This window comes from Mustela nigripes, chromosome 3 (assembly GCF_022355385.1).
Source record: "Mustela nigripes isolate SB6536 chromosome 3, MUSNIG.SB6536, whole genome shotgun sequence".
In the NCBI taxonomy this organism is placed as follows: Eukaryota; Metazoa; Chordata; class Mammalia; order Carnivora; family Mustelidae; genus Mustela; species Mustela nigripes.
Genome location: NC_081559.1, coordinates 88,008,997 through 88,026,602, shown reverse-complemented (window position 1 = coordinate 88,026,602; position 17,606 = coordinate 88,008,997). Strand labels below are relative to the sequence as shown.

The window sequence follows — 17,606 nt, the reverse complement described above, 5'->3', positions numbered from 1 at the left end:
TTTTCTGTCAGCTTGAGATTATTCACAACAAAAAAAACAGGGGAAGAATTCAACTCTTTTTTTTTTTTTTTTTTTAAGATTTGTATTTATTTATTTGACAGGGAGAGAGATCACAAGTAGGCAGAGAGGCAGGCAGAGAGAAAGGGGAAAGCATGCTCTCCACTGAGCAGAGAGCCCCATGTGGCTTGATCCCAGGACCCTGACTTCATGACCCAAGCTGAAGGCAGAGGCTTTACCCACTGAGCCACCCAGGTGCCCCAGAATTCAACTCTTTAAATAATAATTTACACTTATTAGATGAGCTAGTGACTAATGAAGTCTGAAAATCTCAAAAAAGAAAACCAAAATAATTCTGTGTGTTATGGGTTGAATTGTGTCCACTCAAAATTTATATATTGAAGTCCTAACTGCCAGTACCTCAGAATGTGTCTGTTTAGAGAGGGAAGTCTTAAAAGAAGTGATTAAGGTAAAATGAGGTCCTATGGGTGAGCCCTAAACCAATAAATATCATGGTTATAATCTCAAAAGAAGAGATTAGGACACAGAGACAGACAGAGGGAAGACTAGGTGAAGACAGCAGAAGAAGGCAGCAAACTATAATCCAAAGAAAGAGGCTTCAGAGTCCAACTCTGACAAAACCTTGGTCTGAGACTTCTAGCCTCCTGAACTATGAGAAAATAAATTTCTGTTAGTTAAGCCACTCAGTGTGGTTTGTTTGTTTCATGGCAGCACTAGCAAACTACAACATTGTGTCAGAATTCTAAGACCAATTCCCAATGCCTCTCACCCTTGTATAACCCCTTCCCTGTGAATATGGGTAAACATGTGAGTATGATGGGATAGCTTTCTCAGGTTTTTGTTATATTGTATGCAAAAGGAGCAATTATCCAAGTGTTCCTAATTTAATCACATGAAGTCTTTAAAAGCAGAGTTCCTTCCATCGTATAGTGAAAAGAACGTCAGAGATTTAAAGCATAAAGCATGAGGGAGTTTTGACATACTATTGTTGGCTTTGTAAATAGAGGGGGTCACCTTCCAAGGAATGTAGGTGACCTTTGGTTGTTAAGAGCGGTGGAGGCTGACAGCTATCAAAAAATCATGGCCCCAATCCTACAACCACAAGAAACTTCATTCATCCAACAACTGAAATGAGTGTGGAAGTGAATTATTCCTTAGGCCCTCCAGCTAAGAGCCCAGCCTGAGGAACACCTTGATCTCAATCTTGTGAAACTTTAAGCAGAGAATTCATTTGATCCTACCTAGACTTCTGACCTACAGAACTATAAAATAAGAACTGTGTGCTGTTTTAACATGCTCCACTTATGGTAGTTTGTTACACAGCAATAGAAAACTAAGAAGAATCTCCTCATAATCTACATAGTTATGCTAAATGTGTTTTCAAACTAGTGTGTGTGCGTGTCTATGTAATTTGTGTGTGTGAGCAATAAAGTTTAAGAGAATATTAATTATTTTTCCAGATTCAGTTTGCTGGTATGTGCCCACACAAAGCTCATATATATGTATACATAAATGTTAGTGATTTTATGTATTTTTTGTACCTCTTATATGATTAATTTTCTATAATGATTAACCTTTTATAATGATTAACACAGTAACATATACACATTTATAAACAAAAACTTTTCAGTTGGAAAAATAATCAAAATCTTCTCTCCAGCTGTCAGTATACCTATCTTTCATGTTTAGCATATTGATCTTGTCATTTCCAACATCTACCACAGAATCTATCAAATAGTAGTCACTCAACTAAAATTTGTCGTGTGTAAACTGAATAGCCAAAAATCCGAGTATGTACAGGGGGCTGTGTGGTGTAATGGAAAGCATGCTGATGTGAATGTAATGTGAGATGAGCCTACGTGAAAACCCTGCCTCCACTAAGAGAGAATCTTATCGGAACCTATTTAGCTTCTCTGAGCTTCCTTTTCCCATCTAAGAAGGCTATGTAGCAGGGTACAATGTTCAGTTGTACCTCTGTCACTTAATTGCCTTAAGACCTCTAGCAAATAACTTCACTCATAATTTATTTTTATTATCTATATAAGGAGACCACAGTATCATAGGCAGGCCCACCATTAGCTTATATAGTGCCTTCATACAAATTAAAAAATGTTGCCCCCTTTTCAAAATATTTAATTTCCATTTGTGAGAAAATATGTACACCCACGCTGACTCAGATATTCATGTCACTTGGTGCCCTGTTCAATGTGGACAACTGTACCTGATGTCCTGTCCAGGGTTGTTATAAGAATCAGAAGAGATAATCCATATGCGGCTCATGGCACAGAATCTGACTCATATTGATTATCCATTTTGTGTCAGTAATCACCACCATCATGTTTATCATAAGCACCATCTACATTAACACAGACACAGCAGCACTTAACCAGAATAGAGGACTATAGTAGCATAAATTAAAACCCAGGTACATGGTAAGGTATGAGATAAATGTTTGAAGGACCTTTTCTAGTAAGTGCCTTGAACGCAGTTGTTCCTCAGTAAATAGCTACTGACTGATTGGATAATTTAATTTTCTTAAATAAAATGAACCAGTTGGTGGGGTTATGGACACTGGGGAGGGTGTGTGCTATGGTGAGTGCTGTGAAGTGTGTAAACCTGGCGATTCACAGACCTGTACCCCTGGGGCTAATAATACATTATATGTTTATTTAAAAAATTTAAAAATTAAAAAAAAAAAGAAAATGAACCTATAAAGTATGAGAAATCTAGTTCAGTGGCAAAATTTGCTTCACTAGCTAAATGAAAATACATGGTATGCCATTCGTTTAAAAAATTGAGTTGTCTAGGGGCCTTGGAGTGCTCAGTTAGCTAAGTGGCCCACTTGTGATTTTGGCTCAGGTCACGGTCTGTTGGGTCATGAGATGGAACCCTGCTTAGGCTCCATGCTCAGTGGGAAGTCTGCTTGGGATTCTCTCGCTCCCTTTCCTTCTGTCCCTCCCCCCACTTATACATGTGTGCCCTCTCTCTCTCATTCAAACAAATAAATATTTTTAAAAAACTCAATTATCCGATATGTGCAAATTTGGAAGTAAAGGCCTCCAAGGCCCATGTGCATAAAGCATTTCTTTTTACTGTCACATTTTAGAGCAACTTGTCATTCATAAATATTTGAAGAAAAAACTGTAGTAATTATGTACCACATTTTTGTCAAAAATATTTTTTCATTTGCCTAAGAATAGCATTATAGAGTGAAATTGGGTGTTCTTACAGTGTTATAATTACCACTGTAAGAATAAGATTTCATTTTACATCTCTTAAAATAAGCGTATAGTGCCTATAAATTAAGCACTCTAATATATATCCTCAAAGAAGAGAAGTCATTTTTAAATTGCTACATTGTTCTTCTACGGGTATAAAAAAAGATAGAATTTTACTAGGTGTGTAATAGATTGTTGTATTAGTCTGCCAGAACTTGCCTCACAAAACATCATAGACTAGGTGGCTTAAGCAACAGAAATTTATTTCTTCATAGTTCTGCAGGCCAGAAGTCCAAGATCAAGATGTCAGCATTGTTTCCTGGGAAGCTTTTCTTCAGATTGCAGATGGTCACTGTCTCTCTGCTCCTTCCATCTGTGCACGCTTGTCCCAGTGTCCCCTAATGTATCCAAATTTCCTCTTCTTATAACACCTCCACAAAGCTCAGACCCACTTCAATGGCTTCTTTTTAAGTTGATTATTACCTCTTTTAAGGTCCTACCTCCAAACACAGTCACATTCTGAGGTACTGGGCTTCAGCATGTGAATTGAACATAAGAGTTTTGGGCTTCAGCATATGAGAAGGCACAATTCAACCCGTAACAGACACTATAATAGGAAGCTAAGAAATAGAATTTCTAGATTCTTATTCTAGTCTTGTTACCCATTAGCTATGAGATTCTTGATCAGGCACAATATGTCTGTGCCTAAATAAAAAAAAAGATTGATTTCTTTTCTTTTCTCTTTTTTCTTCTCCTCTCTCTTCTCCCCTTTGTTCTTTCCTTTCTTTTTTTTCTTTTTTAATAGCCACTATACCTGCCTTATCCTTTTCAAAAAAAAAAAAAATGTTGCAAAGATCAAAAGATAGTGAGTAATTCTAATGTGCATGTCCTTTAAAAATCATCAAAACATACAACTAATTTCTACAACTCGTATTTGTTAAAGATGAGATTATTGGTCTTGTGACTGTATGTTGAATCCAAAGACAAATAATTTCAATTAGGAATCACTTTTCTCTCAGCAACTCCACCAGGGGTACTGGGAGTATTTGTTTTCTTTCTTGCTGTTGAGTCCTGAGAAAGATTTGTGCCATTTGAAGGATCCCCCCATCTTGTATCTGATCCTTCAAAGTTAACCAGTGAATAGCTTGGACAAACTCTTCCCTTCCAAGGGATCCTTTTCTCTGCCCAGTAAATAAACATCCAACAAACCCGCATGCAACCTGAGTGCACAGTATTAGCCCCATTCACTAAACTCGTAACCTCTCACCCAAGCCCTATTTAGTCTACCTATCTTCCATGAACTTGACTCCTTTATGAGCAATCTCTCCCATTCTGAAAATCAGGAAAACTAATGCTATGAAGATTTTGACTTAAAAAAAAAAAAAATCAACACAAAGTTAATCATGCTGCCTGAATCTGAACAGGGCCAATATAGCAATTAACAGAATGATGATACTCTGTCCTGCTCAAAATTCCCTAGGCGTACAACGTCTGGGTTTCATATCCTGCTTTCAGGGAAGGAGGATGGAAGATGTGGGAGAAGGGATGGAAAAGAAAGGTACTGCCATTAAGATAAGTTCTTAGAACACAACATCCTTTAGTGCTTCATTTAACAAAATATGTCATTTTGGAAGCACTTCTGAGTAAAAGTCAAATGTAAATTTTATACACTGACTGTAAAAAATAAAACATCCTCCGGGAAGAAATGTGCTCACCCGTGAAAGGTAGAAAGCCTTCATCCCCAACCCCAAATGCTAGATTAGATGTGGATGAATGACGGATTGAACCTTTTCTAAGAAGCCTCCTTGTTCGGCCTTCAGCTTTGTCCCTATAGAGCCCTGCAAGAGCATTTGTTTACAGTGTATCATCCCTTAAGCCAAAGAGATTTTATCAGAGTTGTCTGTGGAATTCACCTATTTTGTTTTACCCCCTTTACACCGTTTCAAAGTTTGCGTTCCCTCCAGTTTCCAGTACTGGCTGAGGGACAAGAGTCCCGTTTTATCCTGTGACCTGTGATTTTAGATCACAAAACCAACAAGCAAAGGACTCCTTGAGTCAAAAAGTGAGGCTTTTTTTTTTTTTTTTTTTAAGCTGTTCTTGCTCTGCCTGTGTGAACTGTAGTCCACTTGGTTTTATCACCTCTGCCTCCAGTCAGGCTTTCTTAAAAATTGTGGCAGCAGACTTGCAGAGATCCATTAGTACATTGTGGGGCAGAATGAAGAGAAAGGTCACCCTCCACCCATCCCCACTGTGATAAGAAAAGGAACCAACATTAGACAGACTCTTTAAATTCATAATTACATCTTCCCCCCTCTTTCTGTCTCCCCTCCATATTAACTGTGAAGTGGGAGTCTTTTTATTATTAACGAAGGGTCAATGTTTTCGGCCTCTCCATTGTTAAAGAGAGGAGTTTCCAAATAAAATGAAGAGCAAAACAAAAAATTGAAAGAGACATAAACTGTCCTCATGGGTCTCATATGCTTTCCCTTTAATCTGTAAGATCATTTCAACTTCTCTACCTAAAGAAAAGCTGAGCTGTGTGGCTCTCATATATTAGCTCATTGCAAAGTGACCTCTATATCACTAATACTTAGAAAAAAGCACCACACTTCCATTCATTTTATTGTTCCTATAGTCTAGTTTCAGTGTCTTATTCTACTATATATTTTTTAAAGGGCAGGATCTGTTTGCTAATAACCTCCCACTTGAATTTCATTTTATTTCTCTGACCTCTGTCAAAGAAAGAAAATTTTGAAGGAAGTTATAAAAGATTTTCTACCTTATATCCTAGGGGAAAGGTCACCGTATAAAATATAAGATGTTCATTAATAGCTTCCTATCTAAATAAAGTTTAGAATTCTACAGACCAGAAAAACAATAGAAGAAGTGGTCAACTCAGGAAGAGGCACATCTAACCCTAATAACTCACAGTTATTTTCATTTTCCATAAATGCTTCTATTCCTATTACCCAAGAGACTTGTTACTTTTACTGCATTATTCAATTAGAATGGATCACTCCCCATGTCAGTGTGATATAACCCCTCTGGGATAGCTTTTTGTGTTTTTCAAATGACATCATATTTTTAAATGAGGTGGCCAACAGGGTCCTCTGAGGAGCTGGATCTTTCCTTACTTCAGCCTTTCAAAATATGAAGGCAAATCCAAAGAAATATAAACTCTATCTTCACCAATAACAGCCAGTATACAGGAGGACAAAGGACCTTAAACTCAATTTTTTCTTTTTGTAAAATGAGATAACCTCTACCTTTCAGTACTGCAGTATTGATTAAACATGATTATTCACTAATGTGTTTTGTAGCCATGTAGTTTAACTTTAGTTAATTCGTTAACATGATGTTTTTGGAAAAGTTCCTAGAAAAAGGCCACCTGTCCCCAAATAATCTTGATACTATATTTGTCCTAATGTTTGAGTATAACATATCTAATTATTAAAAACTATCAACTTAAGTCAAATGAGTGTTTGTGGTAGATTAATTTATCCTTAGCCACACCCTTAGAGAATAAAACCAATTTTCAGTAAGAATGACAGAGGGGGCAGTTAGGATGTTCTATCAAAAGACCCTCAGGATTAGGTGCTTGGTCAGATCTCTAGGCATCTGCAATTCAGCATAGGGTGTGTGGTAAAGAAAGCCTTACTATGCAACAGATACCTTTTTTCTTTCTTTCTTTCTTTCTTTCTTTCTTTCTTTCTTTCTTTCTTTCCGTCTTTCAACAGAGAGAGAGGAAATGTACAAACAGGGCATGGGCAGAGGGAGAGAGAAAGAGAGAGAATTCTTAGCAGGCTTGGAGTCCAACAACACAGGCCTTGATCTCATGACCCTGATACCATGACCTCAGCTGAAATCAAGAGTCTGTTGCTGAACTGACTGAGCCACCCAGGAGACCTCCAACAGACACTATTTTATAAGAACATTACTGTGAGGCTGGTACTGTCATGTCCTCTGTACAGATGACGTAATGGAAGCCTGGAAAGGTTAAGTCAGTTGTCTGAGAGCAAAGATATTCATGGAGGAACTGGCTTTGGAGGCAAGCAGCGAGGATTCCAAAGCCCTGATGGGGCACTGAGCCTGGCTCCTCCCACCTGGCGAACGGAGAGAATGAAGAGGAGTGAAGGACACTGGGGCTCCTGCTGCCTTGTGCCTCTTTCTACCCAATAGCTACTCTCCCCTTGTTCTTTAATAGCAGAGCCACTCATTCCTTTTTGGAAAGCAATGGGCTCTGATGAAAATACTCATTGTCCCACACCGCGTATGTTTCATTCTGGCCATGGACATTTAAGCAGAAATCCACTGAGCTTGATACTTTGTTATACAGAGAGACTGGCACTTCCCTTTTCCATTTTCCCCATCCCTTCTTCCTGTCTGAAATGAAATTACCAAGTGGCAGAGGTGAAGTAGCTGTGCTTTGACTCTAAGACTGACAGGTCCATGCTAGGGAGGGCAGAGCAGAAAGGTGGTGCTTTGCAACTTTTTTATAGAACAACAACAAATCCCTATCTGGCTAAGCGACTGTTTCTGCTCCGCATCAAATGCAATCCTAACCCACAAGGTGATATGCAAACATATCTAATAGGAGAAAGAACCCGGTTATTGTAGATGACACCATACTGCCCTAGTCTGGCCCCATGAGGTGGTGGGTACACGCGTAGCTCTGTGCCACATACGTCCACTGTGAGGGGTGATGCTGCTCGCTGTGCAGCGGTACCCAAACACAGACCCAACTCTGTATGGAACAGTGGGTATAGTTCAGAACTGACACTGCAACAGGGGTCAGCAAACTACAACCCGCTGGCCAAATCCTTCCTGTGGCCTGTTTTGAATAGACTGTAAGCTGAGAAAGTTTTTTTGTTTGTTTGTTTGTTTTTTGTTTCGCATCTTAAAGGGTTTGACAAATAAAAAACAAGAATACGTCATGGAAATCACATAGGACACAAAATCTAGAATATTTACAATCTGGCCCCTTACCAAAAAAAGTCTGCTGTTTCCTCAGAGGGACAGGATAGAGTCAATGCGCCCAGATCACAACTAAGCAGGTTGCAGTTCTTACCCTCCTTTAAGGCTATTTTTAGTCTCCTTTGTTGGGCGGTGAGTCATTACATCCAAAGTATGATATGTAATTGAAGGGCAGCCTAAGTTACTATCGGGAGGGGGGTAGTGTAGGCAATAGGGAAGGAAAAGAAACAGTAAAACTGTTACCTTCCTGACTTAAAAAAGGAGAAAATAGTTTTAAGTATATTAACATCAGATTGGCAGAAAACATCACACATCAGCTGAAGCAGATTGTTGGAAAGGAAGTATCATTAAGCACTGAACAGAAAATCCTAGAAGGAATTAAATTTTGAATACCTCAGAATAAAAGTGCCTTTCAAGAAGACTTCCCTGCCACAGGTGGTGCTAAGCTTTCATTCCATAAATAAACATGATCACCATTCACTTTAATTCTTGTCACACACAATGATGCTAGACTAACATCTGGATTGAAAGCGCTGAGTAGAAAGATGGTGATTTTCCTGATTTTCTATTCTCATTGCCTCATAGAACCTAAAGATGATCAGCCATTTAGACCCTGAAAAATTACTTCTAATAATATGGGGAAATAAGCAATTTTATTTTTAATAGAAGGCTAATGAATCATTTCTCACATCCAATGTAACGATGTAAATTATTAAATTTCTCCAATTGCATATTTGAGAAAACATCCCAACACACAATCTAGCTTAATGGTAAACCAACCTCCCACAAAAGTCTGGGGTCTTTTTGATTTTGTTTTTTGGTTTTGCTGGTTTGGTTTTTGTTTGTTTATTTGTTTGTTTGTTTCTTTTCTTTTCTTCTCTTTTTCACTAGAGCTTGAGTCTAAACAACACAGAAGAGGAATATATGTGCACATTAACACCTCAGATCCCCAAATACTTAAATTTCATTTAAGTTCAAAATTTCTTGTTTTTCTGCATGTACCTTTGTCTTCTAAAGTATTTGAATCATCAGCATTTCACAAGTAAAGCTTTTATTCCTCGAAAAGTGTATTGCATCAGCTGTTTTCATCTAATATTTTGTAGATATAACACACTTTGTCTTCAAATCAAAGATAACAAACTTTCGTTCAGACACTGAGCACAAAATTACCCTTCCTAAGAATCAGTCTTCAAGGTTTTCGATTTCTAGTATTTATCCTTCACATTGAATGTATGCATCCATATAATTTTAAAATTATGCAATTATTTTATGTAGATCAGTGATGACTGCATATGAATGTCATAAAACAACACATTACAAAACACTATGATTAGAGAAAATGGTAATTGTGAACATCTGGATTGAGAAATTTAAATTTGTAAACCTCTGATATTTTTCATAAAGCTTTTTTCTATGCTTGTCCATATTTCAATGGGTACTGACTGAAATTATTTATCTGGAAGATGCTAATTTAATGTAGATCAAAATATGTTGCCAGATCAAGTACCCAGGTAGAGAAATAGTCATGTTTTGTTAGGTAACTACACTGATATAAGAATAGTCTTAACATTTTCTTTAAGAATATTCAGCAATTTTGATGTCAAAAGAGTAAGAACAGCCAAAATGAGGAAATACTTTTAAATAGAATTCATCACATTTTATTGGAGAGGAAAATAACTATATACTTAAAAACTGCCAAAAATATCTTGAGCAGGTATGAATTCATTTTAAAAATATTTTAAGAAAGCAGAAAGTATATCTCTATTTTTAATGAAACCACATGTAATTTCTAAGTTAAGGCCTCAGGCTGCTAAAGGTCCTAATTTCTGTGAAGGAAGGACGTATCTTTTCCAAAGCCCTAGGTGCTGTCTACCTTCTGGGCAGGATGGACATTCAAATATTTAACAACATTGTGGTGGATACACCTATTATTGACAGGAAAGGCCCACTCAATCAGGGTGAATGCCGGTTGGCAAACTCAGATCTAATCCATTGGTGTAGCCCTAATGGTTATGCGCCATGTTCCTAGAGGTGTGGAGTGGGCATGGGAAGGAGAGAGAGATACTTGTCACCCACTCACTTTAGCATTCACTGCAGGGTCTTTTTCCTCTCTGGGCTTTGTTTGTGGTCACACAGGTCCTTGCTGCTCTTCTCTACAATGGGCATCTCCAGTCTGAGTCTCCTACTGAGCTCCCTCTTTAGCACAAAAAGAACATCATTATTCTCTATTCTTCATCAGCATAAAGGAAACTCCTGCCTTGATAGGCTCTCCAGCCATGTCTCGCTTTGTGTCAGGTACACAGTTCCATGGAATTGTTTCTTCCCTTTAACGAGGCCTTCCTGCACATGCATTCCACAAAGCTATCTCACATCTCTTGTCATTTTTCCCACCAGCAAGTTTGTGGAAGGATCAGGACAGAAACACAAGATTCTAGTACCAGAACTCAAAAATTTAACTTTTTATTCCGATTGTGTCATGGCAACCCTCCCTTGGAGCTAACGAGGAGAAAACTCCCTGATGGTACTTCAATAGGGGATGGTCCCACCACATATATTTCATGCCCGGTGCATTTATTCTTGTTGCCTTCTCTCAATATTATGCCATCTGCACCCACAGTCATACTATTGAGATTTTTTTTTCCTGCTTTTTCATGTTTAAGCAACTTTACTATTATATAATTCACATACTATACAATTCACCCATTTTAATATGTATGAGTCATTGTTTTTAAATGTATTAACAGTGTTGTGCATACATACCACATTCTAATTTTAGAATATTTTCACCTTCAAAAGAGATTCCACACTCATTCACAGTCAATTCTTATTGCCTCCAGCCCTAGCTGGCCCTGAGAAACATTCACCTACTTTCTACTTTTGTAGATTTACCAATTTGAGATCTTTCAAATGAGTGAAATCATAAAATACGTGGACTTCTGTGACTTGCTTCTTTTCCTTTGCCAAATGTCTTCAAGGTTTATCCATGTAGCATGTATGAGTACTTCATTCTTTTTGTATTTCCAGATAACATTCTTTTGCATGGATTTACTACATCTTATTTATCCATTAAGGCTTTTTACCCATTAACTTTTTTTTTTTTTCTTTTATCATGCCAAGAAACTCTCCTATGCTATAGAGAGTCTGGTAAAGGTTTTCTGAATTAAACTGGTGAGAATTACAAATGTAATAAACAACTACAACCTCTTCCTATGGAAGAAGTGATCTGTTCAAAGGAAAGAGCAATTAATGCAAATATTCAAGAACCCATATGCTGAGAAACTTTAAAAACACTGGCAAACATAAAGAAAATGAATAATCATTGCCTTTGCTTTCTAATGGCAAGATTTTCATCAAAACTTATATTGGCCCTGGCTGCAAGACTTGTAAACAAGTAAATAAAAATGGAAAGTGGAACCAGTAATTGTTATTTCTTACAATATCAAGCACTAAGGATGATGGATTTTTTTTTCCTCCACTTCGACCCAACAACACCATGTAGCTGCTTTGAGAATACTGATAAGCTATCACACCTGGTTGCAGGGAGTACACAGACCAAACTAGAAGTGCTGGAAATATCAATATTAAAATTTAAGGGATTGTTCATACTCCAGATGCTAGTGGGTATAAAACAAAGCAAAACAAACAAACAAACAAACAAACAAAAAACGGTGTAGCAGAGTTAGCCATGGCCCTATTATTTATAATTTTGCATTAGCAGCATTTTTCATATATGCAAAGCCCTCAGTGGACTTCAAGTTAGAATCAGTTGTACAATACAGCTTGGACCCATGTGTGTGAAGGGCGTCTGAATCTAATATTATAAAGGCAAAGAATCTCCCTGTATGGGTGAATAAATATAATTTCTACCTTGCCATTTCAGATAAGAAAACATGTGTAGTGCCAGAAGACATTACCAGAAATAATATGGGAGCTCAACTTGATTACCTTACTATTCCTTCTATATGCTCTTCTGTCTCAAAATGGGTGAAATAAATTATTGGAAAGGGTCTTATTCCCTTTGAGTGGTATGTTTTAAAGGATTTTTTTTTCCCTCCTCAAGTTATTTTTTTTTTCTAGTAGTAACACAGTCACATTGAAACAATTAACCTTGCATTTTCTTCCCTTCAAAAATTAATTCACACTACAAAACTGCATTTTACGGTCACATTCACACAGTCATTTTAAAGGAAACACAAACAAAAGGTTTCAAGTTTCTTAGGCTATTTGAAAAAAAAAAAAAAAAGAAGCAACTAGAACAGCAGTCATCCATGAAAGCAACTGACATTTAGTTTCACATGTAAGGTAAATCTGAATGGCATGAGAACCTTTCTACTCACAGGTATCTAAAGACTCGTCTGAATCATCAGGGCAGTCAGGGTCCCCATCACACAGCCAGCTCTGGGAGACACAAGTCACATGATCGTGGCAAAGAAATTCACCAGGATCACACAATTGCTGATCTGAAAATGAAAATGTTTTGAAATAAAATATGAATGATCTGAACATGAACACAAGAGCAGTACAAAGATGAAATGTGGGAAAGCAATACATAAAAGGTCCATGGGTGTGATCCACATTTTCTGTTCAGCAGCAAAACTAAACCAATTATTTATCTCAATTTTAGCTACTCAGCTCAAGCACACAATTTTGATAAAATTGACTATGTTGCAGTCTCACACAATCTGTTCTGAAAATAGTTAAGAATTCTTTTTGTGTTTATGACTAGAACTTTGGTCATATTGGATAAGGCATATGACAATCACAGCCAGTAGGTTTTACAGCTGTTGATCCAAAGCAGACATTCTTGACTACAGAAATTTTAGTTTCCTCCTCTAAGAGTAAGAAAAATCAGAAATAAAACTTATAATATTGTACTTACTTTCCATGTCTGAGAATTCAATTCCTAATCATCCATCCTGATGCTGGGGCTACAGGTCTCTATGTCAATTAGATACCCATTATCATAATTCTTTCTTTCTTTCTTTCTTTCTTTCTTTCTTTCTTTCTTTCTTTTTTTTTTTCCTACAAGTTCCCAGATGATAGTTTCTGCTACTGGATGGCAAAAGTGATAGTAATTTCCAAAAAGTTTTGCTCTAACTTGCGTTTCTACAATTGGCCATATCCAAAAATCACATTATTTTCTTTCAATGGCTTCAGAATATTTAGGATCTACAGTCCTATTTGTAGTAAACTCATCATATGTCTTTTTGTCTTGTTTTGTTTTATTTTGTTTTTTTGCTTTGTTTTGTTTTTGCAATCTTATTTATATACTGTGAATCCGTTCAATAAAATATTTACTTTTTTAATATTTTAAATGTCCGAACTAGGAATTTTTTTACAGTTGATGATCTCTGAATGTGAAGAAGTGCTAGCCATATCAAATCTTAGCCATTTGAAATCACTTATACTTTTGTTAGGTATACAAAGGAATGATTCAAGATAAAAAATCTATTAGTAAGTAGGTCTTTAAATATGTAGCAAATAAAAATTCTAAGTGATATAAAAGCATGGAAAGCATGAGGCCATAACTTAATTGACTTTTTTTCCCCAGTAATATACAGAATGATGGTGCATTTTCCATACATTGGGATAAAGTATGGAATATTTTTTTCTTTGTCTCCCTCAACCTCTTCTCTCCTGAACCAACATAATTTTCAATAATATATATTTACAAACTCACACAAACATACACAACTTCTGGGTATATAACTATTTTTTCCACTTTTGAACTATAAATATTACCTGAAAGTTCTGATTATTTTATCTTATCCTGTTTTATCTTTTCATAAATTCACCATCAATACCCTATTTATTACAACTATTATCATACTGTTTTATTTTTTGTTTGTTTTGTTTCGTTTTTGCATTAAGTTGATTGAACATACTCTATTTGGTTCTAAATAGTAGCTACAAAAATGTAGAAGTCACCATCTTTGTCTGCTTGGTTAATAGGACCAGGAGGAAACAAAGTACCTTTATGCAACAATTTGACAAATAAATGATACAGAAAATAATTGCTGAAAGAAGAGACCATAAGGGTGCCTAGATGGCTCAGTTGGTTAAGTGTCTGCCTTCAGCTCAGGTCATGATCTCAGAGTCCTGAGATCGAGCCTCACATCACTCCCCGCTCCATGGGGAACCTGTTTCTCCCCCTCTCTCTCCCTCTGTCTGCTGCTTCCCCTGCCGGTACACTCCTTCTCTCTCTCTCTCTGTGTCAATAAAGAAATAAAATCGTAAATAAATAAATAAATAAATAACCGCAGGGGTGCCTGGGAGGCTCAGGTTAAGTGTTTGCTTTAGGCTCTAGTCATGATCCCAGGGTCCTGGGATGGAGCCCTAGGGCTGGCTCCCTCCCCAGGGGGAAGTCTGCTTCTCTATCTCCCCTTGTCCCCCTCCACTTGTGCTCTTTTTTTTTTTTTTTAAGATTTTATTTATTTATCAGAGAGAGAGAGAGGGGGAGAGAGCGAGCACAGGCAGATGGAATGGCAGGCAGAGGCAGAGGGAGAAGCAGGCTCCCTGATGAGCAAGGAGCCCGATGTGGGATTCGATCCCAGGATGCTGGGATCATGACCTGAGCCGAAGGCAGCCACTTAACCAACTGAGCCACCCAGGCGTCCCTCCACTTGTGCTCTTGATAGCTGTCTTTCTCTCTTTCAAATAAATAAAATCTTTAAAAAGTGAATCTAATAAAAAGAAGAGACCACAGTTAGAGATGGAGACAAAAACAAAGAATAGATTGGAGATGTAAGCATTACTTTAAAAATGGGTAAGATTTAAATAAATGGAGAATAAATATAGGGCATTCCAGATGAGGGCAGAGTGAAAACACAACTAAGGAACTAATTAATAAACTGCATTTGAAATAAACAAACAAAAATTTTCTAAAATTAAAATGACATTCAGGTTACAGAACCTTGATTTTTTTTTTCACCAAACAGTTTGTGTGATATTTATAAGTATATTCCACTGCTAGAGGAGGAGGAGTTAAATTTTGTTTTATAACTTTTGTAGTTAATGTAGGGAAAGAGCATGAGATAAAATTCAAATTGTTTTGCTTATAGACAAGGAGACCATATAATTTATCATGAAACCGGGAGAGTTCTGAAGATGAAGGAAGGCTTATTAATAATTATAATGGGAAACAGGGATAAACCAAGTTTATTCCAGGAAAATCAGAATGGATGTTCATTGTACCTATAGCTATTCTGCATTTGATTTATGATCTTGAGATGCTAGATTGTTTCCTTCCTTCTTACCAACCAAACTATAACAAATTACTGTGAGGATAGGTGGAAAGAGATGGTGCCTTGCTGAAAACCATTGTATAACACCTGACTCAGTAAATAATCAATAAGTACTTATTAAAAGTATAAAGAAATAAAAAAGGACTATAAAGAACTGTTTATGGTGTTGGAAAATAGCATCTCAAAAACATAGGTCAGAGTCCGGAATGAAGGACTTTGATTACTATAGGAAACTTTCTGTAGATAATTTGAAGTCATAGGAAAGTCCTTAGGAACGATTATTTATGATAAAATATTGTACAAAGTCAACTTCAGGAGACTATTGAAATTGTCTAGAGAAAAGCTCCTAATGATTGAACTGAAGTAATGGGGACCAAAATGCCCTTTGAATAAAAGGTCATGTGGTAAAGGTCATACACCAAGGACGTGAGGCAAAAGGGTGTCCAGAAAATTTAAAGAAACACTAAGGAGATCAAAATGGCTGGGGAAAAAGAGATTAGAAAGAGCTGAGGTCAAGAAATGAGTAAATATAGGGTTGAAGGCAGCAGATGAAGGCTTGAGCTTTAGTAAGAGTCAAGATGGAAAACCGCTGAAAGGTTCAGAGTAAAGAGAAAATCTAACCTACTTAAAAAAAAAAAAAAATTCTGACTACTATGTTGAGAATAAATTTCAGTGAAGTAAAGGTGGAAACGAGGAGCTCAATTAGAATATTATTGCAATAATGTATATGAGAAAAGATGATTAGTAGTTAAATATATTGGTGAAATGGAGTTTCAAGACAGTATTTGATGAGGAAACTGAAGTCAAATATCCTGTTTACCATCTCATTAAATGTTGGAATCTTAAATTCAGATCTTTGACCCTCAGTGTATGACTCTTCAACTGTTTTGGGAATATTATGAGGTGTTTGTGGAAGATCTAAGAATAAATATGCATCAGGCAATGATGCATTTAAATCGGAAATTCAGGAGAATAATCAAAGCTGGAAACATGGAACAGCCCTGGAGCTATAAGAGGACAGTGAAAAAAAACTATAAGAATGGATGCAGGTGAAATTAAACTGAGGTAGGGGGAAGGAGCCGAGGGCAAAGAAATAAGAGTAAGTCCGGCAAGGGGATGGAGAGGGCAGAAAGTTTATCCAGAGATATACAAGGAGAAGGGCAAAGGAAAAGGATCTTACATAAAATCATGTGAAATCTCAAGAGCTGGAAAGAAGGGGGTAATTTTGACAATGCCCAAGTATGATGAGTTCTGAAAAGATGGAGTAGACTTGTAGGCTAAGGAAAAGGTGCCAGCAAAGGAAGAAGGAATGGAGCCCAAGGATATGGAAGTGGAGAGTTTCCCAAGGAGAATTCACGGGGCTGGAATGAGAACCTAACACTAATAGGAGCACCTGCCCTGAGAAAGAAAGGATAGGTATATGGAAGGATAAATCGTTAGCTAGTAGGGAAGCTGGTATTCTTGCCTTATCATGATTTTTCAAATAACTAAAAAATAAGATTTTTTTTTTGAAACTTGGATAAAAGGCACAATTGGAAAGAGTGGTGAAGGTTTAGGATAACTGCTATAAGGAACCGGAAAAAGGAATCCACTAGGAATCTGTGAAAACGTTTCTTAGTAACAGTGATGGGAATCCAGCTAAGACTGAAAAGTGTATATTTGATAGTTAAGTATTTTATTCATTTTGTTTTGTATTAATGTCCAAACATTCACCTACATTGAACCACAGATACAGAATAATCCCTTTGAGAAAACCTCAGAAGAATACCCTTTGGGAAAATATGCAAACCACCCTCAATGCATATTTACATGTATAGACATGTATGAAAATCCACCTATATATCTATATATATCTATATATCTATATATAGATATATATAGATATATAGGTGGATTTTAGGAGTAAGATTTTAAGAGTAAGATTTAGGAGTAAGATAGACTTAAGGGGATTTACCTAATGAGCCTATGTTATCAGCTTGCTAAGCAAGCTCCAACATTTAAAGACAATTTGCACTGTTGTGATTTTGGGGACAGTTTTATATTATCTCTCTAGGAAACAGCAGTTAAGAATAGCTTGCTACTCTACTCACCTATTTATTTTTCAACCAGATATTCCACTTAATGTTGGGTTTTTAAAAGCATTGATTATACA

At 36.8% G+C, this 17,606-nt stretch overlaps 1 protein-coding gene across 1 annotated transcript in view; it reads right to left on the bottom strand.

The window, feature by feature from the left end:
* Positions 1-17,606, bottom strand: part of LRP1B (LDL receptor related protein 1B) — a 2,002,169-nt gene that overhangs the window by 1,614,898 nt on the left and 369,665 nt on the right. Inside the window, exon 2 of the mRNA XM_059394361.1 lies at positions 12,548-12,670. Coding sequence (XP_059250344.1) covers positions 12,548-12,670 — 123 coding nt within the window. The remainder of the gene's footprint in view (positions 1-12,547; positions 12,671-17,606) is intronic.